The 27,624-nt window shown below is 39.5% G+C and overlaps 1 protein-coding gene across 1 annotated transcript in view; it reads right to left on the reverse strand.

The window, feature by feature from the left end:
• Positions 1-17,849: 17,849 nt before the first annotated feature.
• The window catches only part of LOC137651801 (uncharacterized), a 30,342-nt gene continuing 20,567 nt past the window's right edge, over positions 17,850-27,624 (reverse strand). Inside the window, exon 5 of the mRNA XM_068385019.1 lies at positions 17,850-18,059. Coding sequence (XP_068241120.1) covers positions 17,850-18,059 — 210 coding nt within the window. The remainder of the gene's footprint in view (positions 18,060-27,624) is intronic.

The raw sequence follows: 27,624 nt of genomic DNA on the forward strand, positions 1-27,624 counted from the left end.
TTCCATACATAAAGAAAACATGCTGTTCGTATTTTCTTTTTTATTTTGGCCTAGCCTAACGCATTCCAATAATTGAAACATTTTCTGGTGCTTCTATTTTTTCCTTCTATTCCATATATCGTTTAGATTTAATTTATTCTTATAAGATGTTTTACTACAGTACTGTATTTACCTTTGTTATTAGTATTTGTATAACTTTCTTATACATTTTTTTCAATCTCTATCAGTTATCTTAAACTTGACTCTGCTTAAACAACATTCATATGAATGACTTCTCGTTGGTTTCTTTTGCTTGAACCATGTAGTTCATGTTCAGTTTTCTCTTGTAATGCATATACTCATATCATTTTATTTCTTAAAAGCTCACATGTGAAATGCTAGCAAAAATTTTATTTGATTACATTAAATATGGTATGTTTTTGTTAATATAATTTTATTTTTACAATTTTACATATTCCCTCATTGAATTCTGCATCATAGCAGAATATTTTTGTCAGGAATATAGCGTGATAGTAGGAATGCACAACTTGCTATTGCAGTGTTCACAAACTGAGCGATGCATTGAAGGTCAATAATGAAAGTTGGCGTGAAAGAGGGGAAGGGAACTTCATGTATGATTCAAAATTGCAACAGGCCTAGAGAACACATGTTCAAGTATAATGGCCTTGTAAGGAACATGACAGAAGTGTATTGTATGTACACTATAGTATACGTATAATGCACAAGTTAGATTGACTGTAGACTATAGCCATACATAATAGCAATGCAAGGAGATCAAACATGCAGTGTATAAACCTTTTATCGTATAGGTCCTAAACAGCTAAGGGGTGAAAGATTTGAACCCTAAACCTTTTGAGAATGATTGAACATTAGTTTGAATTAAAATCATAATTTTTTTTTTTATTGATACAGTATAGTAAAAACTAGCATGGTTTCTCTTGGGTGCTGACATTGGTAATTTTTTTCTTGATTTCGGACAAAATTATCAGAATAAATGGAATCACAAACAAAGGCTTTTATGGAAAACAAGGGTCAACTATATAGTAGTACCTTGAATTATGAGTTTAATTTGTTCTGGGAGTGACATCGTGAATTAAAATGCTCATAAACTAAAACAATTTTTCCCCCTAAGAAATAAAGGAAATTCATTTGATTCATTTCACACATCCATAAATACAGAAAGTCCTCAAGTCACAAACTTCATAGGTTCTAAGAAGCTTTTTGTAAGTTTAGTATTGTTAAATTTTGGCCTAGGGTAGGCTGCACCTAATTCACTCACCTATGTCCAAAACATATACAAGGGCTTACAAATAATATAAGGAACTAAAGGCAAACCCGATAGACAAAGAGGTCACGAGGAAGCGACACAATGGCCGTAGCGAACTCCCGAAAGGGAACAACCATCAGCGAAAACAAAAAAACATACACGGTTAAGAATAATAAGTGTCGCTACCTAGAAATCCCAAACAGACAAATATAATTCTCAACTTGGGAGCAGGGATCTCTAAAACGTTGGACATCGGACATCTTCCAAAAAACACTAAACTACACAAAGCAAAACAAAACACGTCTGATCAACGCAAGTGCTGAGGAGGAATGAGGATGGGGGATGGGGAGATGTAGGGGTAGAGAGGGGGGATATTGATGAAGGAGAAGTCTAATTGGTGAGGGATCTATGGTCGTGGTTCAATCACGCCCAAGTTTTCTATACCGACACTCAATGAGTGAGCGAGTTAGGTTTATTCCTGGCATTCCATGCATCTCTTTTTTTCTCTGGTATATTTAGCAATAACTATGCCTTAGAAATGGTGCTAGAGGAGCATTTCACTGGGCAACACAGGTTCCTCGCCCAGAAATAGATTTTTCTTTCGTCAAAATCCCTTAATTAGTCCCGTTCATATTGCAAATGTTGTCTTGCGTACTGCATTAAATTATATGATATTTTTTTGTTACCGTATTTCATTATGAACTTTTTATACAATATCTGAAGTTTATGATTTTAGTTGCATGAAGACAGTCTGTACACATATACATCCAATTTTAATGGTTTGAGATATCCAAACTCACTGTGTCAGATTACTCAAGGATAGCCAAAACTCTAACTTTGTGGACTACAGGAAGTTGGCAGCTCGTAGAGATGCGAACATTGAACCGGAAACGATCTCTTCATCGAATGGGACAAAAAAGGGACTCGACAATTCGCCAATATGATTCGGCCGTTAACAACTAGTAGGTCCCCTAAGAGTGCAGACCATACTCGTATGTCCCCGCATTTAGCCATCTCTTTCTTGAGGTTCCTATTTGACAAAGGCCTAACAGTTAGCACTTTAACCACTATCAAGTCAGCTTTGAAGAAGATCTACCTTGTTTGGTTCAACATTAACCTAGCTGATTCCTATTTCTCATCAACCCCAAAAACATGTGCTAGGCTTCGACCTTCAGTTCGGCCACAAAAGGACTCTTGGTCTCTGAACGGTGTTCTCAAACTTGCGATGGACACGGACAATGAATCCTGCTCTTATATCACTCTTCTTAGGAAGACTTTATTTCTAACGGCTATGGCCTCAGGTGATGGAACATCAGAACTAGCAGCTCTCACGAAACCCGGAAAACATAGATTTCCTCCCTTCAGCCGAAGTACTCCTTTTCCAGACAAAGCTTCCCTAGCTAAAAAATGAGGATCCGCAAAATAGGTGCTCCTCTCGGAAGATTATTCTTCATCCCCAGGATTTTTCTCCGTGTACAGTCACACTCTCAAGCCCCTTTTTAGCTAGAACTGCCACCCGCTCGTCTGGCCCCTTGGTTATCAGGGAACAAGGAGGTACTATTTCCATTCACGGTATCAGGCAACAAATCCTCTACTTCATTAAACATACTAATCCGGAATCATTTCCCCAGGCTCATGATATACGGACAGTAGATGCCTCCAACAATGACTTCCAGAACAGGGACTTTGATGATTTTAAAAAATATACGGGTTGGAAATCCCCTATGGTTGTCAAACGCCAATATCTAAAGATCTTACAGGCCCTTAAATACCCGACGATGGCAGAGGGAAGCCTTATCTCTCCCCATTAATCTCCTCTTCTTCCTTTCTTCCATCTCTTCTCTTCTCCCTCCTACCCGCCACTCACACCACGTCGCCGCTCTCCTTGGTAGTTCGTTAGCCCTATGATATTTGCCATGTTTAATTCCTATGGTTTAACTGTTATTGTAGTTACCGTTCCTTTAATGTTTAGATATACTTAGACATGTAAGGTTTGATGCCTTTTGCGATTCGACACTCAGTTGGTTCCTTGTCGTCATTATTATTTAACCTTACGTTCCCTATGTCATTTGGCTGGTTGGTAATTGGACGATTACTTTATTATATCATAGTATTGTCGTACATGGTGATTGTATTCTCCTCATTATGTTATTAATTTATTGGGCTTGGAAGGCATTCTCTGGTACTTTTTCGCCGGCCGTCACAGGTCGACCCAGAAAAGGGATTTTGACGAAGGAAAAATCTATTTCTGGGGAGAGACCTGTGACGCCCAGCGAAACCCTTCCCGATTATTTTTGTACGGACCCACCCTTTTCCTTGCCAAGCCATATGTTCTTGCAGAAGGATGACCTGGTGAGCGCGAGTGGTAGGTGTCGGTAGGGTAACCCAACTGTATTCTCTAGGGCCTGTCACGGCCCTCCCCCTTTGATGAAGGGATTATCTAAATGGAAGACAGCCTGTGAATAGTGTTTTACAAACGCCCTTGTTAGATATACGACACCAACAAGGTGCTCGCGCGAGGGTTGTAACCTCTGCATTCCATGCTTTTAATTTTCTCTGGTATATTTGGAAGATTGATATCAGAAAAAGTACAAAGAAGGACTTTTTCGCCGGGCGTCACAGGTCTCTCCCCAGAAATAGATTTTTCCTTCGTCAAAATCCCTTTATTGAACAATTTATAACCCCTAATATCAGAAATTAATAAAAACTTATAATTCACAATAAAGAATAGAAGTATTGACAAATTGACTTGCTGTTTACCTTTGACTCACGGCTTGGTTGAGGAAGAGGAGAGAGGAGGAAGGAGTTACTGCTTGAAGGGGGAATTTCCCTTCATGAGTACTTTATCGGGAGTTTCACTTGATGCTTAAGGTTTGTCACTTTTTCCCTCCTCCTCCTGAGGTGAAATCTCCACCGCATACTTTTGATGCTTGACCTTATGCAGCTCCAACATCATTGCTTTATTCAAAAATAATGTTTTCAATAATCTTATCACCCTTACTGTTTCTTATCAATCCAGATAAGCAGAAATGTTTCGATAAAGTCGATTTATCAACACACGTTTTGCATCGTCAGTGGATTTAATCATCATTTTTGTTCAGAATTTTAACTGTAGCAATTGTGGATGTTGTTGTACGATCGAACAGTTTTGGTAGGTCAGTCTCACGCATACCTTGTTCATGCTTTGCGACAATTTCTCTTTTCTCTCAAGTAATCATTACTTTACCATATTTTTTAATCATCTTTGGGGGCCCATTGTCACGATGCTTTTAACTTGACAATGCAGCTCAAAATGTCTTTATGATGAACAATGGCGATCACAACTGTAACAAAACAATTCCAAGGACAAGTCCACGAGATGTTGCGTCTACTTGTGCTGCTCGGAGAGTGAGAGTGGAAGGTTTAGGCTCAGAGCAAGGAGGAGGTGGGGCATGTGTGCAAGCTGATGCAAAACAAAATTGGGTGAGAAGCCTGAGAATACTGTGGGGTTGACGTATTGGCATTGCACCAGTTTCATGTGTATTGCTTGCAGAACTCATTGCTACTTGTCCAATAGAAATGCCTGTAAGGTGCAGATTATTTGCTTGCAGACCAATGTAATAGTTAACACCCATTTCAATTAGTATTCCAATTTGCTTGTAGTCAAGGTTACATGTAATAAGTGAGATTACTTGAGTGCCATATGTGGATGAGATCATGATGAGGGGTTGATGGAGATGGTTAGGACATGCTCTTCGGACTCCCCAAGAGAGATTAGTTCACCAAACATTCAGCTGGGCTCCAGAAGACACTGGAAGAATTGAAGGACTCGGGTCGACATGGCTGTGGCCTATGAAGCACGAAGTAGGAGATGAGGAATGGGGAAGTATTGAATTAAAAGCTCAAGATAGAGAAGACTGGCGAAATCTAACAGAGGCCCTTTGCGTCAATATGCGTACGAGGAGATGATGATGATGATAATGAATTGCTACTATACTGTTGTTTCATTTCTCTGTGGTGTACCCTAAACCTTGTCTTTATTCTTTATACTTTTTATGGAGTCTGTATCATAGGAAGGAATATTCTTTGCTGAAATGCAGTCAAAATAAGTATGATCTTTTCTAGTATAATTGAGTGGCTTAATTTATTTGCTTATTTTGTAGGAAAACAAGTGATTCATTTAGTTTTCCTATTTTTCCAGTGTCAATAATGTTTTACTGTATGTTATAAGAAGTGATGAGGTATATTAATCAACTTTGAATATTTTTCTTATAATGTTACTTGAGTAGCAGTTTCTTTATTAAACAGTGTGCTGTGTTTTGGTAATAAATTCTGTAAACATTCCATAGTTTTCTCTATGTTTAACTGTTTATTACATTGGGAAATTATCTCCCTTAAAAGTTTTACTGCTTATATAGTATCCCATACATATGCTTAGGCAACATTATTTATTCTTGTGATTGGTCTCATTTATAAATTGTATTTTTAAGGATTTTTTGTCATTTATGTTAACCTCTGGATTATGAACAAATTACTTATGTTTCTACAGGGCTAATCATGTCAATGATATATGAAGAAGTTTATTGTAGTAAAACCTCTTCACCGGTGGTAATTTTAGTCACAGCCCTTCCTGCGGTTGCGGATAAAAAAAAGGCTATGTAAACTTTATGGATTTTTTTTCCTTTTTTTTTTTACTTGTAAATATTCACTTAAAAACTGTATTTGTACTTTAAGAGGGTATATTGTCATTATTAAAATTTGCAATTATCTCTCTCTCTCTCTCTCTCTCTCTCTCTCTCTCTCTCTCTCTCTCTCTCTCTCTCTCTCTCTCTCTCTCTCTCTCTCCCTGTCTCTAAAAGACAGGCTTTTTAAAATGTTATTTTAACATAAGTTTGATTTATGGCTTTTATTGAAAAAATTTTTTTTCATTGAAATTGGTTTCCTTTGTTGAAAATTTTAGAAATTAAGATATAAAAGTTGAATCTATAAAAAATATCTTATCCGAGAACTTATTTGGTAGAATAAAGCTATACTTTTTAGAAAAAATGCTCTTTAACTATACCATAATAGAAAAGAATGATATTAGATTATTCATCTCTATTCACAATTTTTTTCATTTGAGGAAGAAATCTAATTTTCCTTGCCTTTAAAACTTCAAATCTCACAGTGGGAGAGGAGACTCTTTTGGCTCATGGAGAATGGACAGTGATCGTTGTCTCTGGAAGTCTATTTCTTTCTTTCTTGTTTTTTACAAACGTTTACATTTATTTTTTATCCATGTATATTTTTCTAAATTGGTACTAAATTGTCAACCATGTATAATTTAATCCATGGTTGCGAAATCAGCAGTTAAGGTTGCACTGTACTCTTTATCCTTACAGCCAATTTTATTTAAAATTAAGAAGTGTGCTTGAACAGTGCTTAGAGAGTGTTTGTACTTAATGCTAATATGAACGTGCCAATGACCGGTGACAAATATTATGTTAGATTAGGATTATAAACTGGATTTTAGTTTTTAAGTATCTGGAAAAATACCCTCTAAAGAAAAAATATTTTTCTGTGCTTATGTAGACATGTCACCTTTTGTTTTCCTTTTAGTTTGTGCTTCTATTGTAACTTCTAGACTATTCTTTAAAAAGATTGTCTGATCATTTGAGTAAGTGCATTAATATATCATGTTTCTTTTGGTGCAATTTTAACTTTTGAGATTCTCATTTTTTTTATTATTATTTCTATGAATATCCCCTGATGTTCATATTTCTGCTTCTCCAGAAGCTCTGTTAATTGACACTTGTAAAATTTCAAAAAATTAAATAAAGATTTCCAATTTCCTTTCACTTCAACCAATATGTGCTCTTAACAAAGGAATGGACCCCTGTAGTATTAAGTGGTTGGAATCCCAGGTTGAAGTATTCATAGGTATATTTTTCAGTTACTGTATTTTTGTCATGCAATCATGATACAACTTGAGTTGTTTAATCACTGCACAAAATATGCCTTCTGGTTTTATTAGAAACTATTGCCTGGAATGTGCATAGGAATGATTTTTGGGACATCATGATTCACATTCTCTGTGTGTATTGTGTCGAGGGAAATTTTGTAATTTAAATATTTGTTGTAGGGAGTATGATTCACTCTCAGTACTCATCATGGAAAAGTATTTTCAATGGTTGCCAATCAATTTGACAGTTCTAAGTGTAAAATAAAATTGTTACTCCTGTGAAGCTGGAGGAGACTGGGCTAGTTGCTGTAACAGGGATGACAATGTTATTGACACGATTCCTCCTTAAGACCACATAAGTTCAGCCATCTTTAGATAGTGACGAGCGTCAAGTTTTGCACACAAATTTCTTAACTAAAATTGGATGAAGACATTTCATTAGAGAATAATTTATATGTCCATTATATTTGCACAAAAAGAAAGGCAACAAGTAATATCCCTAAATTGTTCTATGGGTTGAGGGGCCATAATCACCTGCCAACTAAAAACGGTCTGACATTCCTTTCTAAAATTTGATCACAGGAGCGTATAAGGAGTTGAATCCAAAAATCATCAAAACTTGGGAGTAAAGGTACATGATATTAGGAATTCAGCTTCTTCCTGATTTTACATGTAGAAGTCTTTATATGACTAGTTTCTCATAGTATCTCATGGTGTACCAAGTAGGTGTTTGCAAAACATCTTAAAAGAAGCCAATCTACAGTACATTACTGTATAATTATTCACTTTAGTAAACAATTGGGAATCATGATTTTAAATGGGTCATCAAAGTAAGCTAGACCAGTAATTGAGACAAGGTGTGTAACCTTAACCTAGTTACATTATTTGTGCTAAGATTTATCCCATTCTCTCTTTCAATTGTGCCCCCACCTAAAACGAAGTATGGGAGTCGGCAACATATATATATATATATATATATACATATATATATACAGTGATACCTCGGTACTCGACCATAATCCGTTCGAGATCCGTGTTCGACCTCCGATTTGTTCGAGTACCGAATTTTTTTTCCCCATAAGAAATAATGGTATATATTCTATTCCGTTCCCAAGCACTCGAACAGGCCCAAAATATTAATAAAACGTGTACCTAAACAACAATAATTATCTAAATGTGTATGAAATTGGTCAGAAAATCCTATAAAACAATTTTAAACCATTTACTGTACTAAAATAAAACAATTTTAAACCATTTTCTGTACTGTAGTGAACATACCTTTGAGCAGCGGTTCGATGGCATACAGGGATGGATGTGGAGAGGATGGAAGGGGGAGGTTACTGCTTGGAAGGAGAGTCCCCTTCCATGATGTGGCGGGGTAGTTCTCCTTCAGGAGTTGTTTCTCTCTCCAATGAAAGGGTGGGCAGATCTATTTCAGGGGTTTCTTCTCTTCTTTGTCTCTTCTTTGGAGGAGAAACAGGCTTTGATGTAGCAGCTTTCTTTTCTTTTGTGAAAAACTGGTCTATTGTTAATTGTTTCTTCCTCCTCTGCAGTATTCTTCGAAAATGATACATGACACTATCATTAAACATATGCACTGCCCGGTTTGCTACTGCAATTTCTGGGTGGTATTTTTCAGCAAAAGCCTGCACATCTGCCCACTTGGAACAAATTTCATTGATGAGAGAACTTGGAACATCCTCCCTTACCTCATCCTCTTCTGAAGATTCCTGCTCCACAATCAGATCCTGCTGCTGTTGTTGTTGCAGGTGCAACAATTCCTCCACAGTCAACTCGGTAGAATGGCTTTCTACAAGCTCATCAATATCATCCTTGTCGACCTCAAGCCCCAAACTCCTGCCCATGACAACAATTTCCTCAACGACATCAGTGTCATCAGAAATTACAGGGGTAGCAGTGCTTGGACCCGCCTCTGGTTGGAAACCTTCAAACTCCCTCTCTGTGACACATGATGGCCACAGCTTACGCCAGGCAGAGTTCAATGTCCTATAGGTCACACCTCGCCAAGCTTGGTCAATCATGTTAACAGAGTTGAGGATGCTGAAGTGTTCCTTCCAGAATTCCTTTAGGGTCAACTTCGTGTCACTGGTCACTTCAAAACACTTTCTGAAAAGGGCCTTGGTATAGAGTTTTTTGAAGTTTGAAATGACCTGTTGGTCCATGGGCTGGAGTATGGGAGTAGTATTGGGGGGCAAGAATTTGATTTTGATAAAGCTGTATTCTTCTTTCAAGTCATCCTCGAGACCTGGAGGATGTGCAGGAGCATTGTCCATAACCAGAAGACATTTCATTGGCAAGCTCTTTTCAATGAGGTAAGCCTTAACCTGGGGGGCAAACACTTCGTTTATCCACTCAGTAAAGAATTGTCTTGTGACCCAAGATTTAGTGTTCGAGCGCCACATAACTGGTAGTGCACTTTTACAAATATTATTTCGTTTGAACACCCGGGGGTTGTCCGAGTGGTACACTAACAAGGGTTTGATCTTGCAATCGCCACTTGCATTTGCACACAGCAACAATGTTAGCCTATCTTTCATTGGCTTGTGACCTGGCATCTTCGTCTCGTCCTTGGTAATGTACGTATTGGCTGGCATTTTCTTCCAAAATAACCCAGTCTCATCACAATTAAAGACTTGTTGTGCGATCAAATTTTGTTCATTTATGTACCGATCGAATTCCCCCACGTATTTATCGGCTGCAATTTGATCCGAACTAGCTGCCTCCCCATGCCTAGTAACACGATGAATACCTGTTCTATTACGAAACTTTTCAAACCAACCCCTGCTCGCTTTAAATGTAAATGAATCACTTTCACTGGTACTCGGACTTTTCTTCACTAATTCTTCATAGATATGCAACGCTTTTTCACAAATGAACGCTTCACTAACACTTTCCCCGGCCAACTGTTTTTCTTTAATAAATATTAAAAGCAACTTTTCCATCTCCTCAATCACTTGTGGCCTTTGCTTAGTTACCGCCGTAACTCCCGTTGCAACATTCGCCTTCTTAATCATTTCTTTATGCTTTAAAAACGTAGAAATGGTCGACTTCGCCATTCCGTATTCTACCGCTAAATCGGACACTCGTACACCATTCTCATATTTCGCTATAATTTCCTTCTTCAACTCGATCGTTGTTCGCACTGTTTTCCTCTTCTCCTTCCCCTTAACACTCATTACTTTCTTGGGACTCATTATGAAAGCTAAAAAAGCAATTAAAAGCACTGAAAATCACTAAATCACAACGAATGCTGATCGCGCGTTGTCTGAGTGACGCTCTCGAGAGAACTGATGCTTCCCGAACAAGCGAGAGTGGCCGAGATGGCGCGATCATCACAAAGCCCATGCGGTCGTCACGTGTTCGGCTGGTCGAGTACCGAATTTTTGGTCGAGCACCGCAGCAAAAATTTCTCGAAAATTTTGGTCGAACTCCGAATTGTTCGAGTATAGAGTCGTTCGACTACCGAGGTATCACTGTATATATATATATATATATATATATATATATATATATATATATATATATATATATATATATATATATATATATATATATATATATCATATATATATATATCATATATATATATATATATATATATATATATATATATATATATATATATATATATATATATATATATATATATATATATATATATATATATATATATATACAGGGTATATATATATTTATGTATATATATATATATATATAGTTTTATATATATATATATATATATATATATATATATATATATATATATATATATATGTATATATATATCATCAGAGGAGATTCATTGAATTGATTAGAATTTTATAATAAATATTTCATTTCTATAGTGGCCTGATATTATACCCATAGTATCAAGAGGAGGGATAATGATGACTTAAAAACTGAAAGATACTCTTGAATCTTACAACCTGGGCTCCCTACCACTTACCACCAGAGGGTTATATTCCTTTTTTGATGACGTACTAGTTGAAGTGAAAGAAGATATGAATAATTAAAAAAAAAATTACGGCTGTGTGTATTAAACCGGGCTGCTGGAAAAGAAGCCATATGAACATCAGTTGAGTATATAGAGATAAATTTTTTTTATTAAAATTTTAATTTTTTATCATTAATATTTATGTGTATTTGCAAAATCATAGTTACATGTCACAGTAGCATTATATACAATAGTATAATTTTGCAATAAGTGCACTTATGTAGGCTTAAACAACTATTTGTCAAAAATGGTTGATTTCCGGATTGTAAAATTGGTACAGTATAGTCGGCCCTTTATATATGATTGGGTTGTACCATCATGATCAATTATGAAGGTATATATTGTAAGTCAAATTGCATTTCTTATGTAGAAGAATAGGGTTACGTTCCAATTAATGATAACTCGCCTCCCTTATCCTCTTTTTTTTTTTTTTTTTTTTTTTTTTTTTTTTTTTTTCCATTAACAATTGGATACCTTCTATTTCTCAATTTTCTAGGAAAAGTAAATGGACAGTTTTAGAATTATTTAGTACAGTCCAGATAAAGATTTCAATAATTTCTCACACCTTCGCAGTTACGCATATTCAAAATGTTCACCACACTTAAACACTTGAATAAAATCTCATTTATATTTATTCTCTTTAGAGGAATCACAACCTGATGGGTCAGAATTCACTTGAAGAATCAAAATGCTTTCAGTCATTCAAATTCATTTGAAAATGGCTCAGCATGATATTACAAGAGATTGGAGTAATGTAGAGGTGTCCGGGACTCACTATAACCCTTAATTGCTCATTGATGCCATTCTTCATCGCTCAAATGCTGTTATATACAGTGATTCAACATTTTTACTAGCAGTTCAAAGTGATGCATCTGACTTCCCCTTAGCACATTTTTTCGACAGAGTTATCATTGGAGATTTACATCATAAATTTATGATCTTTTTCCTTATACAGTAATTTTGATCATACAGTATACTGCACAGACTGCCTGCATCTGCAGGGTCAATTGTATTTTAGATGTTACCAGCACAAATGAAAGCAACTGCACTTGAGAATTATTTTTAACCCTTTGAGTATCAGCTCTTCTCCTTTCTCTAAATAGTTGGCCCTCAAGCCCCACTCTTTTTTTTTTTCTTTCTTTTTTACATTTTGCTTAACTCAACACAAAAACTATCGTAGGTAAGACTATGTAACCTTTTTAATAATATAGCTGAATAAGTTTACTTTCCATTGATATATAATTTTTCATAATTTATGAAATTTTCATATGCTGTATGTCAAAAATAGAGAAAAAACTGGCAGTTATTGAACAAAATATGTCCATCAGCACCAAAAGGAGTAGAAAAATCGGACGGAAAGTATGTCCAATGGTATTCAAAGGGTTAAAAGACTTTCTGTTTATCATTGAATGTTACATATATTTTGCTGTGCTAATTGAGCTTTCTTTTCTACTTGTCATGTTCGTATAGATTTATGCCATGCCATACTGAACACGCTATCTCAGGAAAATAGCAGAGACGTCTGTAAATAGAAGCCATGATTAGGAAAAAATAATCAAAGATTCTCACAAAGATACTCATCCTACACCTCATATTTTTACCCTAAAGCATGTCATTTAAACTTCCTTCAAAAAATAAAGGTAAGAGTTTCTAAAATTTCTATTGAAAGTATTCTTCGAAGCTAAAACATGACCTTTCTGTAATTCTTTCCTTTTATCATCAATTTACAGTTCACTAATTGCAGTACTTAGGTATGCTGCAGTGTTCCTTTTGACTGCAGTTGGATTGGTATCTCATTTCTATTTTCATCTAATCCTATATGTTTTTCTCCCCTAACTATTCAACCCCCTTTGAGTTTGGCTTGCTACATTTTCACCCCCACAGCTGAAAACAATTTCTTTTCAGCAAACGATCAAAGAAATTTCATTTTCAATTACTGTACTGTATTATGTTTTGGTAATTTGTTGCTTGTAGATATTCATCGATTCATAACAAAGGGATTCTGAGGAAGTCTTATTTTCAATATTTTTATGTATTGTCCTTGGTGCAATATGGTGAATATTTTAAGCAATGGTCTACCTATCAAAAAGTATTCAAATTGATTTTAAGGAGACAAGAGTATACTTTTATATACAGTATTAGATAATTGAGGATAAAGTAACTGACTTTCAATTCGTCTCTCGTAACAAAAGCATCTGTTTAAATTAGGGACTGTTTTTAAATCAAAGTTGAATATCCCCTAACCACATCTAGCTGTACGTACATGTTAGCCAAAATGTAAAACTTATTCCTGAGAGCTAAGAATGTTAATAAGTACTGAGTTATGTCTTATATAACTCCCAGTTAAAAGCAGGAGCAAATTTTGATACTTATTTTACAACTAGGGAGACACTAGTTCAGTCTGCGTTCAAGGAAAACTTTATAGACATTTTTCCTTAAAAGTCCTAGTTTCTCTTTTGATACAAGTCAATTGATTGTTGTAGGTCACATCTGAAAGTAGGCTAAGGAAAGATTATAGATGTAATAGACTAAGACACTGAGAATATATATATCATATATGATTAAGAAGGACAGTATGTCTACTGTACTACACCTGATATTGATGAAACTTACTTTTATTATCTCATGAACTTTTATATTACGTATATCTCGAAATTGCATCTTATTGTGAAGGCCAGTACATTATTGATCAATTTAGCAATCCTTAGTCAAATAACTGAAAAAATTCATAGTCTCACAGTACAGTACTATAATGCAGAATGGTATAAAACAGGTGGCATAATTTTTCAAACATAATGTTTGGAAGGAACATTTAAGAGCTTTTTTTTTTTTTACTCGTGCTCGTAAATATATGGTCGGAGGACCCAATTCTAAATGTATGGTCGGAGGACCCAATTCTAAATATATGGTCGGAGGACCCAATTCTAAATATATGGTCGGAGGACCCAATTCTAAATGTATGGTCGGAGGACCCAATTCTAAATATATGGTCGGAGGACCCAATTCTAAATATATGGTCGGAGGACCCAATTCTCTAATGACTTATACAAGTGATACATCATGAGCAGTACTGTGATGAAAAGTCAGCCAATACCTTCACAAATAGTTTCTCTATGATAATTGGAAACATAATTAATTGTATATTCAGTGAACAATTTATAATAATGAATAGTTAAGATCGGGTTTAGTTTTTAAACACAAGATTGATACTTTGTACAATACAGTACTAGAAAGTCTTTTCTTGCAATTTCAGACTACTTTTTTTTATGAGATTCAATGAGTCAAAGCACTCTAGACCATGTGTATGTAACATGAAACTGGAAACATATCTTGTTTATAAGTGAAGGAAGCCATTTAGCCCTCGGTGAATAATTAGACAACAGACTTATGTATGCCATATTTCTGCTTTAAACTGAAATTTGAGTTAAGTATTATTTGTGGTTTATGGAAATGATTACTCTATATTGAATAAAGTATTGAGAAATTATTGATCATTATTATCCTTTACATCCTTTTATTATACTACAATTTGATTAAAGCTGATAGATTTAGCTTGCTTTAAAAAGTTAATCCTTCAAATCTTCGTAGTACTGTAGATTTTTTATGAAGCCATTTCACAAGTTTAAGCTACATATAGTTATCAGAAGTTGAAAACTGGCCGCTTGTTCCTACGTGTATACAAACCTTTCATCTATTGAAATAGGGAGATGTCTCGAGTAGAGCTAGAATGACCGTTGAATTTGTTAGCAAGGTAGTCAACAACAGGTACGTTGCTCGCCCACACTCACCCACCTGTCAAAGACTCTTCTTTGTCTTCGGCCGCAATGAGTACAGACATAATGATGTGTCCTTTCAAATGTTGTTTATTCCTTTTCTTATAACTTTAGTTTAATTGGCTATATTGGCTTAGTGTATAATAATGAAATTTAGCAGGATTGTACAGTATGTGTATTTTGAACACTTCAGATTATGATAAAGAAGTGATAGATCCAATCTCTACTTCTGGTCATGATTGATACAATTATTCCCTATGTTACCAGCTAGATCATGGCCTCTCATAGGTGAATGTTTGTGTTGTGTAGCAAGAAGACTAAGTCTTCCCTGATTTCATTCTTGGCATGCATATGAATTTTCAGAGACTTACTGTATAGCACTTTGCCTTCCTCTTCATATTTGCCATTTAACTGAAGCTTCTGTGTACAGTATACACCCCCGTACCCAGGGAATATACTTCAGGAGCAGGGAGGACTGTGATCTACATCTGGGAGTTATTCAGGGAGTGTGCAGTAGTTGCTGCTCTCCAACATTAGCTGGAAACATTCTTGTAGAGTTGTCTATGCCCTGAGGAACATCGAACAGTCTTTTCCCCCTGAGACCTTAACCCCAATGTGGAATGAAACTATTGCTTGTAAGTCTGTTGCATACTCTGTTTGAGCTTTTGAGAAGGTTGTCAGACATTGATTTGAGATACATGAGTATCTTTTTGTTAAGCCATAGCATTTGTGAGGAAGGCAGGTGACTTGCGCGGTCTCTTTCAGTTATCTACATTGAGGGTTGAAAGGTCTCCTTTATGTTTATGCTAGAGTTGTGGCCAAACCCAAAATACTGTGATACACGACCCTAGTTTCGAGATCTCCATCTCCTCTCTACGTTAAGCTATGGGTGGCAACCGAGAAGAGATACTTTTGTGTCCTGTGACATCTCTGTGTTGCTATCTAATTAGGACCTGACACCTTAGCCTGTGTCTTTAACTTTGCTGTGGCAGAACCAAGAAAGAAGTGTCAATGAACGTACTGTAGTCTCTTTATGGCTTTTTGAGACAATCCGTAGGGCATACACCTCGACAACTGAAAGGGTCAAGGTACCAGCCAGGACCATGACTCATGAGGTCAAGGATATAGGCTTCGAATTAACCTTAGAGAGGAATCTCGTTGTCAGCCAGGTGTTGAAGGCTGGAGTTTGGATACATCAAACAACCTTCACTTTTGTGTTCTTTGTCCTGTAGATACTGCTCAAGTAGTTGTGTACCCAGCCCAACTTCCACACAGGACAGGTAGCATCTTCACCATGGTAGTGTGTAGATGTAAATCTGGGATAGCAGGTAGAATGACTACTGCTTCTCATTCATCTGTCCTTCCTATCTATTGGGGATGAAGCTATCATACCATTACTCACTGGATCTATCCTGAGGTGTGCAAACTACATTTCTGAGCTGAATTTTTTGAAATCTGAAGAGGTATCTCCTCCAGCCTTCCTTGATGAGGGGGAGGATGGTGGACTATAAATCTATCCATGGATCATCATACGCCAGGTATACCATTCCATACTGCTCTCCTCTTTATGGGAAGGTATTCCTCCTATGACCATGTGCTATCTTCTTATACAGGCCAGGCCCTATCAGCCTATTCATCCCTTTGATAGATAAATAGTGGGGTCTTTTTATCGCCTTTTGTCCCATACACTGACACTTCCAGTAGAGAGAAAGAACCAATCAGTTCAGTTTTAGAGGGACTTCCAACCCACCAGTCAGTGAGTCTCCGTACTGTATATTAAAGGACAAAAGGTTTGTATACGTGTAGGAACAAATAACAAAATTTAGAAGTAATTTGTATCTCTTTTAGCTATACACACCCATGTCCTTTAAAGTTAAACTTCCCACCTCAACCATCCCTCTCAGTTCAGAGCTGAAAGTCAAAAGTGAGAAGTCTTTGACAGGCGTGTGGGCGTGGCTATACACCTGCGCTCGCCACCTGTCGTTAACGAATTCAACGGCTGTTCCAGCTCTTCTGAAGACATCACCTAATTTTAAAGAACCCAGGTTGTTAAAGCTAGGATAAATACAAATTACTTTTAAAATTGTGATATTTTACAGCTCATATAATTTTTTGAAGTACAATACTGTATTCTAAATGATTACCTGTTGGTTGCATCCATTCATTCTCTAATTTATTAATTATATTATAGTGATTTTATCTTTGTTAAGTCTATGATATTGGCAAACTTTTGTTTGAAATACAGTAGCTATTATCCAGGATTGTAACAAAATCAAAGTCCAAATGCCTCGTACTGCTTTAAGAGATTCCCTTTAAGTTTGGATCTAAAACTTTAAAATGTTGAAACAATAGTGTGAATCCGTATTTATAAAAGAATGTTTTACCCAATTCTTTTTTTTTTATTTTTACGAGATATTTCATGGGAGGTATATCCCTATGGCAAAATATTTCTAACATGATTCATTAAGATTTCTGATTGCTGTGAAAGGAAAATGTTCAACACCTAAATTTCATTTGGAATTATAGATTAAAATGAGTGAAGTCAATTAAAAAGTAAAAATGTTTGGTATTCTGTGTTAATAGGTTTCTTCTTAAAGTCATTGTATTAGAATTTATTCAAACAGGTCATTATGATATAGGCATAATTTAAATTTTGGGTTGTTAGTGGTTCTTTTATTTGTAGCTACAACGTGATAGTTCTTTGGCATGGGGAGAAAACGTACTTATACCAAAAGACAAATGTAGCTCAGTTAAACTTTGAATATATCTAAGTCATGTTATTTCCGAATGCAGTTAAATCAAGTATTTTCCACAAATGTTCCCATCAGTCATGGTTTGTAGCACTTGTTACTTGGTTCTCTTCTTTTGTAAAATTTACATATTCCAGCAACTGCAAGAGTAACAACATGGTTCCTCAACCTCGTCAGTCTCCATAATTCTTGCCATCGTGTTATCCTGCTTGGTGGGTCCACATGAAGCATTCTTTTGACTGCAGTAGCTTTTCTGTTTGACCAGATAATTCAGATTTTTTTGTGGGTAAAGAACACTCCAGCTTTGTGATGCCCTCTTCCCTTGTTGTTGTATCTGTTATGAAGAAGCGTAGGTTACATTATTTGGACGTTATTTGCTGAAAATAAAACTTGAGAATTAATATATATATATATAGTCAATTTTTTTAGTGAGGCAGGTTTGCTCCGACTTGCAGGGGTGCCCTTTTAGCTCAGAAAAGTTTCCTGATCGCTGATTGGTCAGAAGTATTCGGACAAAAATACTTCCGACCAATCAGCTATTAGGAAAATTTCCGAGCTAAAAGGGCACCCCTGCGAGTCGGTGCAAATCTGCCTCACTAAAAAATATTGACTATAGCATAAAGCTATGTGGTGACTGATGGGTTGTACCCATCACCTACCCAACTATAAACCTCACTTTTTCTTTGCTATTACCAAGTCAGAACACTTGCATTGCTGGTCCGAGGTCTTGAACTTGAATTTAGGTTGTGAAGTTTTGATGCTAAATCATTCATTGTTTTTGCATTATTGTTGTAAATATCAAGGATAGGAAAAAACAATGATTTTGGGCATTTATGCATGTGATTTTGCTTATACAGTACAATAATACCATAGGTTATGAGTAACTCAGAATACAAGTAAGTCATGGTATGTATGAGCATGACTGTCAAAATTCTTCTCAAAGGCATTTTGAATTAATTTGTCAATATTTCTATACATTATTGGGAATTATTTATATTGTATTAATTTTTTATATTATGGCTAATAATTTCTTTAAATCACTTCACAAATCTTTAAAAATGAGTATAGTACCATATGTGTGTATATATGAACGAGTGGAACGCACCCAGTGAATTCCTTTATTTCTTATGGAAAAAATTCTTTTGGTTTACGAGCATTTTGTTTTGCGATCTTCCTCTTGCAACGAAATAAACTTGTCTACCAAGGTACTACTGTAATTCGTTTTATAATTTCATGCAATTTGTCTTATACAGTTCATTATACAATCGTAAAACTTCACTTATGTAAATTTCAAGATTTTTCCAAACACGAATATTTCTTTGGCTGGGTTAGGAGAATTTTAGAAACTAATCCAGTATGAGGCAATGACAGTGTGAGCAGCATCGGTTCTTTCCCTTTTTATCACCAAAACACAGCCGTCAGGGCCATTTGAATGCTGGAATAGGCCTGATTAGGTGAGTAGTACAACAGATTATCATTTTTTCCTAGGCATATACAGAAATTTCATCCTTTAAAATAGGTAGATGACCAGCAGAACTGGAACGGCCATTCAGTTCGTTAACAAGATATTTAACGATGGGTGGCAAGCGTGGGTGAGTAGCCCCACCCCCCTGCGTGTCAAAGACTTCACTTTTGAGCTCGGTTGCACCAAATACAAACGTACTGTTACATCATATCTAAGGCAATGTATTCTTTTTCTTGTAACTTTAGCTTTATTGGGGATATTAGCTTGATGTATGGTAATAGAATGAAGCAGGATATCGTATGTATTTTGGACGCTTCTTCGTTGAAAAACTGGTGATAGATCCAATCTCTACTTAGGTTCACAACTGTTACAATTATCCCTTTTATTGCTGAGTGTAGATTTTGGGCTCCCGTAGGAGAGTGTGTCGAGGAGCGAGAAGACCAAATCTTTTCAGGTTTTATTCTTGGTAAGCCCATGAATTGCTGTAGAGACTGTCAGCACTTTGCTCTCAAGTGCCATTTCATTGAAGCTTCTGCGTATACGCCCCTGTATAGACCCGAGAAGTATGCATCTGGTAGTTTTTCAGGATTGGGGAGTGTGAGGTAATCACCGTATTCCAACATTTGATGGAAGTTCTTTCTTGCAGACTGCCAGTGACAAGCTCCCTAACCCAAGCCTCCCATGGGTGTTGCATAAGGCTATTTCACCCCGGTGACCCTTGTGCCAGTACCTCAGTGCTTCGGGGGTGATTCCTGTGCTAGCAGTTAGTAACTCTGGTACAAGTGATCCATGCACGTAGTGCTCCCGAAGTGTGTCACCACAGTGCTTATCACCTTAGTGCCTATCCCCCCTGTTCCTGTCACTCCTGCCCTGTGCCTGTGACTGGGGCTTGTGGCCCTAGCACTTGTGTATGTGTTGCAAGCCAAGTGAGTGTGCTCACCGCATCTTCTGTGACTGTTGCCCAGTGTTGTGGTTCCTATTTGAGCAACTAATTCAGTTCTCCTTGGGTGGGAAGTTTCGTCATCAATGGTGGGTAAGACTTTGACTCCTGTGCTTGCAGAGCCTAAAGTGTGGGAGGGTTATAGTGAGAAATGGGCACATTCCTCTTTCAACTCCTCTTCCTTGTCTGGCTTTTCTTTGCCTTCCGATTCTGATTCTGTCACCTGGCAAAAGAAGTGCAAGAGGTCCAGGAAGCCCAGTAGTAGGTGTAAGAAATAACTCATGACACCATCCCGTTTTCATTAGGGTTGGACGATACTTTTGTGGTACCCATACCTAGAGTCACGGCACCTTGCTTTGTCTCCTATGGACTGGGACTGGTGCCGTGATTCTGTGCTATTCCTTCTCACCCACCTGGGGCCTGGGTAATGATCCTGTGTTGCAGGCCCGTGTCACAGCGCCCTGGGCTAGAGCCATTGCCTAGTGCAACCATGGAACATCATACACCAGGTGTATTATTCCGAACTGCTCTCCTCTTCATGACAAGGGATTCCTCTTTTGACCACATACAATCTTCTTGCACAGGCTAGGCCCTATCAGCCTGATTATCCCTATGTTGTAGTCATCTTTTTCGCTCTAGTATGAGGCCAGGTAGACAGATGCTTCCAAGGAAGAAAAATAATCAACCAGTTCTTTTCTAGGGGTCTTCCAACCCACAATTATTGAGTCTCGCTGTTTTAAAGGATGAAAGATTTGTGTACTCGTAGGAACAAATAAAAAATTTTAAAAATTATTGGTATTTTTACGAGCTATGCAAACATGAGCCCTTTAAAGTTGAACTTTCCACCTCAATCACCCATCTGGGTCCAGAGTCAAAGGTCAAAAGGGAAGGCTCTTTAACAGGCATGTGGGAGGGGCTACGTGTCTACACTTAGCACATGTCATTAAGTGCTTGGTTAACTATTCAACTGCGTTTCCAGCTTCACTGAAGACATCTGCATATTTTAAAGACTCGGGTTTGTAATGCCAGGAAAAATACAATTTTCAATATTTAACTTAGCCGGTGATTATATAGCTGCAACTCTGTTGCTCGACAGAAAACTCTAAGGTAAAACTCGCCAGCGATCGCTACACAGGTTGCGGGTGTGCCCAACAGCGCCATCTGTCGACCAGATACCCAGTTCTCAGTGTAAACAAAGACTCAATTTTCTCTCTGTCGTGCTATCGACAAGACGTACTTACTCGCTGTTGCTAAACTGGAGTTTTTTCACAACTAATTGGTGAAGTACATTATTCTAGTTTTGAGCTTTCGCTGTGCAGGGTTTCTCTTCACACAAATCGTTGAACTCTTTTTGATAACGGATTCTTTGTTGATGACTTTTTGATAGTTTTTTGAATTCCCCTTTGACCAATTCAAAATGGCTGACCCTTCATAAGTCCCAAAATTTAGGAAGTGCAATGCTAGGGACTGTTCAAGGCGTCTTCCGAAGGCTTCTATCGACCCTCACACTGTTTGTTCCAATTGTCGGGATAAAACCTGTCAATTGGAAGATCGGTGTGAGGAGTGCGTTAGGCTTTCGGAATTCGATTTTATCGAATTCCAAAAATATACAAGTAGGCTAGAGAGAGATAGAGTTAGGAGAAGTTCCTCTCGTTCTATTGATATTTCCTCTCCTCATGCCCCACAACCTATTCCTTCCCCTGTAGTGGTTGCTCCTAATCCCCCTCCTGGCACTCAGGAACCTTCGATGGCTGATATGATGCGTGCCATCCAAGCTCTGGGTGAGAGAGTTGAGTCCCTTGCTAGTGACCGTAATCAGCTCATGGCGGATGTGAAGGAACTGAAGTGCAAAAGTGCAGTGGGAAGTGATAAAGTGCCGCAAAGTGATAGTGTTGTGGATAGTGTTGCGCTTGAGGGTTCGTCTGTTCGTGCCTGTCGTCCTCCTAGTCCGGGACCTCTTGCAAGCTCCCAAGTCCAGGGGAGAAGCAATGTCGTACGACAAATGGGTTCGAGAGGCTTTAATCAGCGAACAGACGTTCCCTCCGTGGTATCGGGCATATCTACCCAAGATCGCCCCTGCCTAACTAAGACGAGAGAGCCCATTTATACCTCGTCTTCGGAAGGTGTTTCTCGCAAGAAACCCAGGACCAAGGTCTCACGACCGTTAAAGCGCAAGTCGGTCCCTTCCACACAAGTCCAACGGCCCAGTTGTAGCCACTGGGTCAGTTCGGACTCGCTGCCGTCATCCGATGACTGCTCACCGCCTAAGAGAGGCAAAGCGGTACTGCTTCAGACAGTTACACCGTCTGTCGCCGCACCTGCTCCTGTAGACCCTAAGTGGTCTCTACTGCAAGACATGCAGTCTAAACTAACGTCTCTTATGCAGGACTTTCGTGCGGAGAAGGTTGCTGCCGCACCAGCTAGTGCAGCTCCTTGCCTACAACCGCCCACACGATCGGTTGTGCGTCCTGTGGACGCTGAGGTAACCTTCTCACGCACACCAGTTGAGAGAGTTCCGCCACCCATGCGTTCCAGTGTGATCTGCCAGCCGCATGTTGACGTTCAGCGACGCACGGAGGTCTCCGTTGACGTTCGTGAGGTTCAACAACCGTCAGAGTTGTTTTGTTTTGACGCGGTGCGTCAACCTCCGCAACCCAGTGTGGTTGCCACTGCTCACCCACATCAGTCCAGACAGTCTGGAGTAGACGCTGTGCGTCCCCGCGCTGCTATGGTTGTTGCCAGCTCACAGACTGGGCAGCAGTTCCATGACGTTGAGTCCGGCTCAGTCACGCATGCACCCGTGCGACCGGACTCAGCTAACCAGCCGTTACCCACTCCGTTGCCGTTCCCTCATCAGTTATCGGATGAGGGACTTTCCGATGATGATGTTGCTGCACACGTAGATGAACCGCATTCAGAACTGGACGAGCCTAAGTCTACGCAACCCTCTTTGGACTTTAGGAAAGTTTTGGCCCTTTTCAAAGAGATGTTTCCGGACCAGTTTGTTTCTGTGGCTCCGCGTTCTCCTCCGTCAGAGTTTGTGTTAGGCATGCCGTCAACCACTCCTGCCTTTACTAGACTCGTCCTCGCACGCTCGTCCAAGAGAGCTTTGCGGGTGATAGGAGAATGGCTGCAGTCCAAGAAGAGTTTAGGGAAGACAGCTTTTACGTTTCCCCCTGCTAGACTCTCTTCTAGATCGAGCGTCTGGTATGCCACGGGAGAAGTTCTCGGCTTGGGAGTTCCTGCCTCTGCCCAGGGCGACTTCTCAAGTCTTGTAGACTCTCCCCGCCGCCTTGCCATGAGACGCTCAAAGATATGTTGGTCATCTTCGGACCTAGACCACCTTTTGAAAGGTATCTTTAGAGCCTTCGAAGTTTTTAACTTCTTAGACTGGTGTCTAGGAGCTCTAAGCAGAAAGATCTCTCCGACAGAGAAGGAGACTTCCTTGCTCATTATGTCCTGCATGGACAAGGCCGTACGTGATGGGTCTAATGAGCTTGCTGCATCATTTGTGTCCGGAGTCCTTAAGAAGCGTGAAAACCTATGCTCATTCCTTTCAGCTGGAGTTACACCATGCCAGAGATCCGAACTTCTGTTTGCTCCTCTTTCCAAGTGCCTTTTTCCAGAAGACCTGATTAAGGAAATTGCCGCTTCTTTGATACAGAAGGACACTCAAGATCTTGTTGCGTCCTCCGCTCGCAAAGCCACCCCTTTGCCTACCTTGTCAGGTAGACCAAGGATGGACACTCCAGCGTCCCGTTTTATTCCGCCCTTTCGTGGCAGAGCCTCCAGCAGAGGAGGTGCTCGTGCCGAAGGGAAACGAGGTAAGAAGAAAGGAACCAAGTCCTTTAAGGGCAGAGTCTGACTGCCAGCTTCTTCAGACAGCAGTGGGAGCCAGACTCAAGAACTTCTGGCAGACCTGGGAAAAGAGAGGCGCAGATGCGCAATCTGTGAAGTTGCTCAGAGAGGGGTACAAGATCCCTTTTGTACGGAAACCCCCTCTAGCAACGTCCCCCATCGATATCTCTCCCAGGTACAGAGAGGAAGACAAGAGACGAGCCTTGAAACGGGAAGTGTCTCTTTTACTAGAGAAAGGAGCAGTGGTCAGAGTCTTGGACCTTCAATCTCCGGGATTCTACAACCGACTCTTCTTGGTGTCAAAGAAGACAGGAGGGTGGAGGCCGGTGCTAGACGTCAGTGCTCTGAATGTCTTTGTCACAAAGCAGACGTTCTCCATGGAGACCACGAAGTCAGTCTTAGCAGCGGTCAGAAGGGAAGACTGGATGGTCTCTTTAGACCTAAGGGACGCCTACTTCCACGTCCCCATCCACCTGGACTCCCAACCTTTTCTGAGATTCGTTTTCGAAAAGGTTGTCTTCCAGTTTCAAGCCCTGTGCTTTGGCTTAAGCACAGCTCCTCTTGTGTTTACGAGGCTGATGAGGAATGTAGCCAAATTCCTTCATTTAGCGGACATCCGAGCCTCCCTCTATTTGGACGACTGGCTTCTCAGAGCTTCTTCCAGTCGTCGCTGTCTGAAGGATCTAAAGTGGACTCTAGATCTGACCAAGGAATTGGGTCTCCTTGTCAATATGGAAAAGTCACAACTGGTCCCATCCCAAACTATCGTGTATTTAGGGATGGAGATTCACAGTCTAGCTTTTCGGGCTTTTCCGTCGGCCCCCAGAACAAGCCAAGCCCAGTTATGCATCCAGAACATGCTGAAGAAGGAACAATGTTCAGTCAGGAAGTGGATGAGTCTGATAGGGACGCTATCATCCCTGGAACAGTTCGTGTCATTAGGAAGACTACACCTCCGTCCTCTTCAATACCACCTAGCATTTCATTGGAAAAAGGACAAGACGCTAGAAGCGGTCTCGATCCCCATTTCCGAGAAGGTGAAGTCTTGCCTGACTTGGTGGAAGGAGAGTATCAGCCTAAGAGAGGGTCTTCCCCTGGCTGTTCAGACTCCCAACCACGTTCTCTTCTCGGACGCATCGGACGTAGGCTGGGGCGCGACATTAGACGGTCGGGAATGTTCGGGAATATGGAACTCGAGTCAAAGGACAATGCATATCAACTGCAAGGAGCTACTGGCAGTACATCTGGCCTTGAAAATCTTCAGGTCTCTCCTTCAAGGCAAAGTGGTGGAGGTGAACTCGGACAACACCACTGCTTTGGCGTACATCTCCAAGCAAGGAGGGACCCACTCACTGACGTTGTACGAGATCGCAAGGGACCTGCTCATCTGGTCAAAAGGTCAAAACATATCGCTAGTAACGAGGTTCATCCAAGGCAACTTGAATGTCATGGCAGATTGTCTCAGTCGGAAGGGGCAAGTAATTCCAACAGAATGGACCCTCCACAAGGATGTATGCAAGAGACTTTGGGCCACTTGGGGCCAACCAACCATAGATCTCTTTGCAACCTCGATGACCAAGAGGCTCCCAATATATTGCTCACCAATCCCGGACCCAGCAGCAATTCATATAGATGCCTTTCTCCTAGATTGGTCACATCTAGATCTATACGCATTCCCACCGTTCATGATTGTCAACAAGGTACTGCAGAAGTTCGCCTCTCACGAAGGGACAAGGTTGACGCTAGTTGCTCCCCTCTGGCCCGCGAGAGAATGGTTCACCGAGGTACTTCGATGGCTAGTAGACGTTCCCAGAACTCTTCCTCTAAGGGTGGACCTTCTACGTCAGCCACACGTAAAGAAGGTACACCAAAGCCTCCACGCTCTTCGTCTGACTGCCTTCAGACTATCGAAAGACTCTCGAGAGCTAGAGGCTTTTCGAAGGAGGCAGCCATGGCGATTGCTAGAGCAAGGAGAACATCCACCCTTAGAGTCTACCAATCGAAATGGGAAGTCTTCCGAAACTGGTGCAAGTCAGTATCTGTATCCTCGACCAGTACCTCTGTAACTCAAATAGCTGACTTCCTCTTATACCTGAGGAAAGAACGATCACTTTCAGCTCCCACTATCAAGGGTTACAGAAGCATGTTGGCATCAGTCTTCCGTCACAGAGGCTTAGATCTTTCCAACAATAAAGATCTACAGGACCTCCTTAAGTCTTTTGAGACCACGAAGGAGCGTCGTTTGGTTACGCCTGGTTGGAATTTAGACGTGGTACTAAGATTCCTCATGTCAGACAGGTTCGAGCCGCTACAATCAGCCTCCCTGAAAGATCTCACCTTAAAGACTCTTTTCCTGGTATGCTTAGCCACAGCTAAAAGAGTCAGTGAGATTCATGCCTTCAGCAAGAACATCGGATTTTCGTTAGAAAAGGCTACATGTTCACTACAACTTGGTTTTCTAGCCAAAAACGAGCTGCCTTCTCGACCTTGGCCGAAATCGTTCGATATTCCCAGCTTATCGAATATGGTAGGCAATGAACTAGAAAGAGTCTTATGCCCTGTGAGAGCTCTTAAGTTCTATTTAAAACGAACTAAACCTTTACGAGGCCTTTCTGAAGCTTTATGGTGTTCAGTTAAGAAACCATCTTTGCCTATGTCAAAGAATGCTTTATCCTATTTTATCAGACTGTTAATATGAGAAGCTCATTCCCATCTGAGTGAGGAAGACCAAGCATTGCTGAAGGTAAGGACACACGAAGTTAGAGCTGTCGCAACTTCCGTGGCCTTTAAACAAAATAAATCTCTGCGAAGTATAATGGACGCAACCTATTGGAGAAGCAAGTCAGTGTTCGCGTCTTTTTATCTTAAGGATGTCCAGTCTCTTTACGAGGACTGCTACACACTGGGACCATTCGTAGCAGCGAGTGCAGTAGTGGGTGAGGGCTCAACCACTACAATTCCCTAATTCCATAACCTTTTAATCTTTCTCTTGAAATGTTTTTATTGTTGTTTTTTGGGTTGTCCGGAAGGCTAAGAAGCTTTTCGCATCCTGGTTGATTTGGCGGGTGGTCAAAGTCATTTCTTGAGAGCGCCTAGATTAGAGGTTTTGATGAGGTCCTGTTGTATGGGTTGCAACCCTTGATACTTCAGATCCTGGGGTCGATCAGCATCCTAAGAGGATCGCGAGGCTCCGTAAGGAAGACGTACTTAAAAAGGCAGAGTAATTGTTCAAGTCGACTTCCTTACCAGGTACCTATTTATTTTGTTTTTGTTATTTTGATAACTTCTAAAATGAAATAAAACTCTTAGCTCATAAAAGTGTAAACTTATATTGCTGGTCTCTACCCACCCCCCTGGGTGTGAATCAGCTATATAATCACCGGCTAAGTTAAATATTGAAAAATGTTATTTTGATTATAAAATAAATTTTTGAATATACTTACCTGGTGATTATAATTAAACGACCCTCCCTTCCTCCCCAATAGAGACGCAGTGGGACGAGGAGAAAATTGAGTCTTTGTTTACACTGAGAACTGGGTATCTGGTCGACAGATGGCGCTGTTGGGCACACCCGCAACCTGTGTAGCGATCGCTGGCGAGTTTTACCTTAGAGTTGTCTGTCGAGCAACAGAGTTG

Source organism: Palaemon carinicauda, chromosome 13 (assembly GCF_036898095.1).
Source record: "Palaemon carinicauda isolate YSFRI2023 chromosome 13, ASM3689809v2, whole genome shotgun sequence".
NCBI classification, from domain to species: Eukaryota; Metazoa; Arthropoda; class Malacostraca; order Decapoda; family Palaemonidae; genus Palaemon; species Palaemon carinicauda.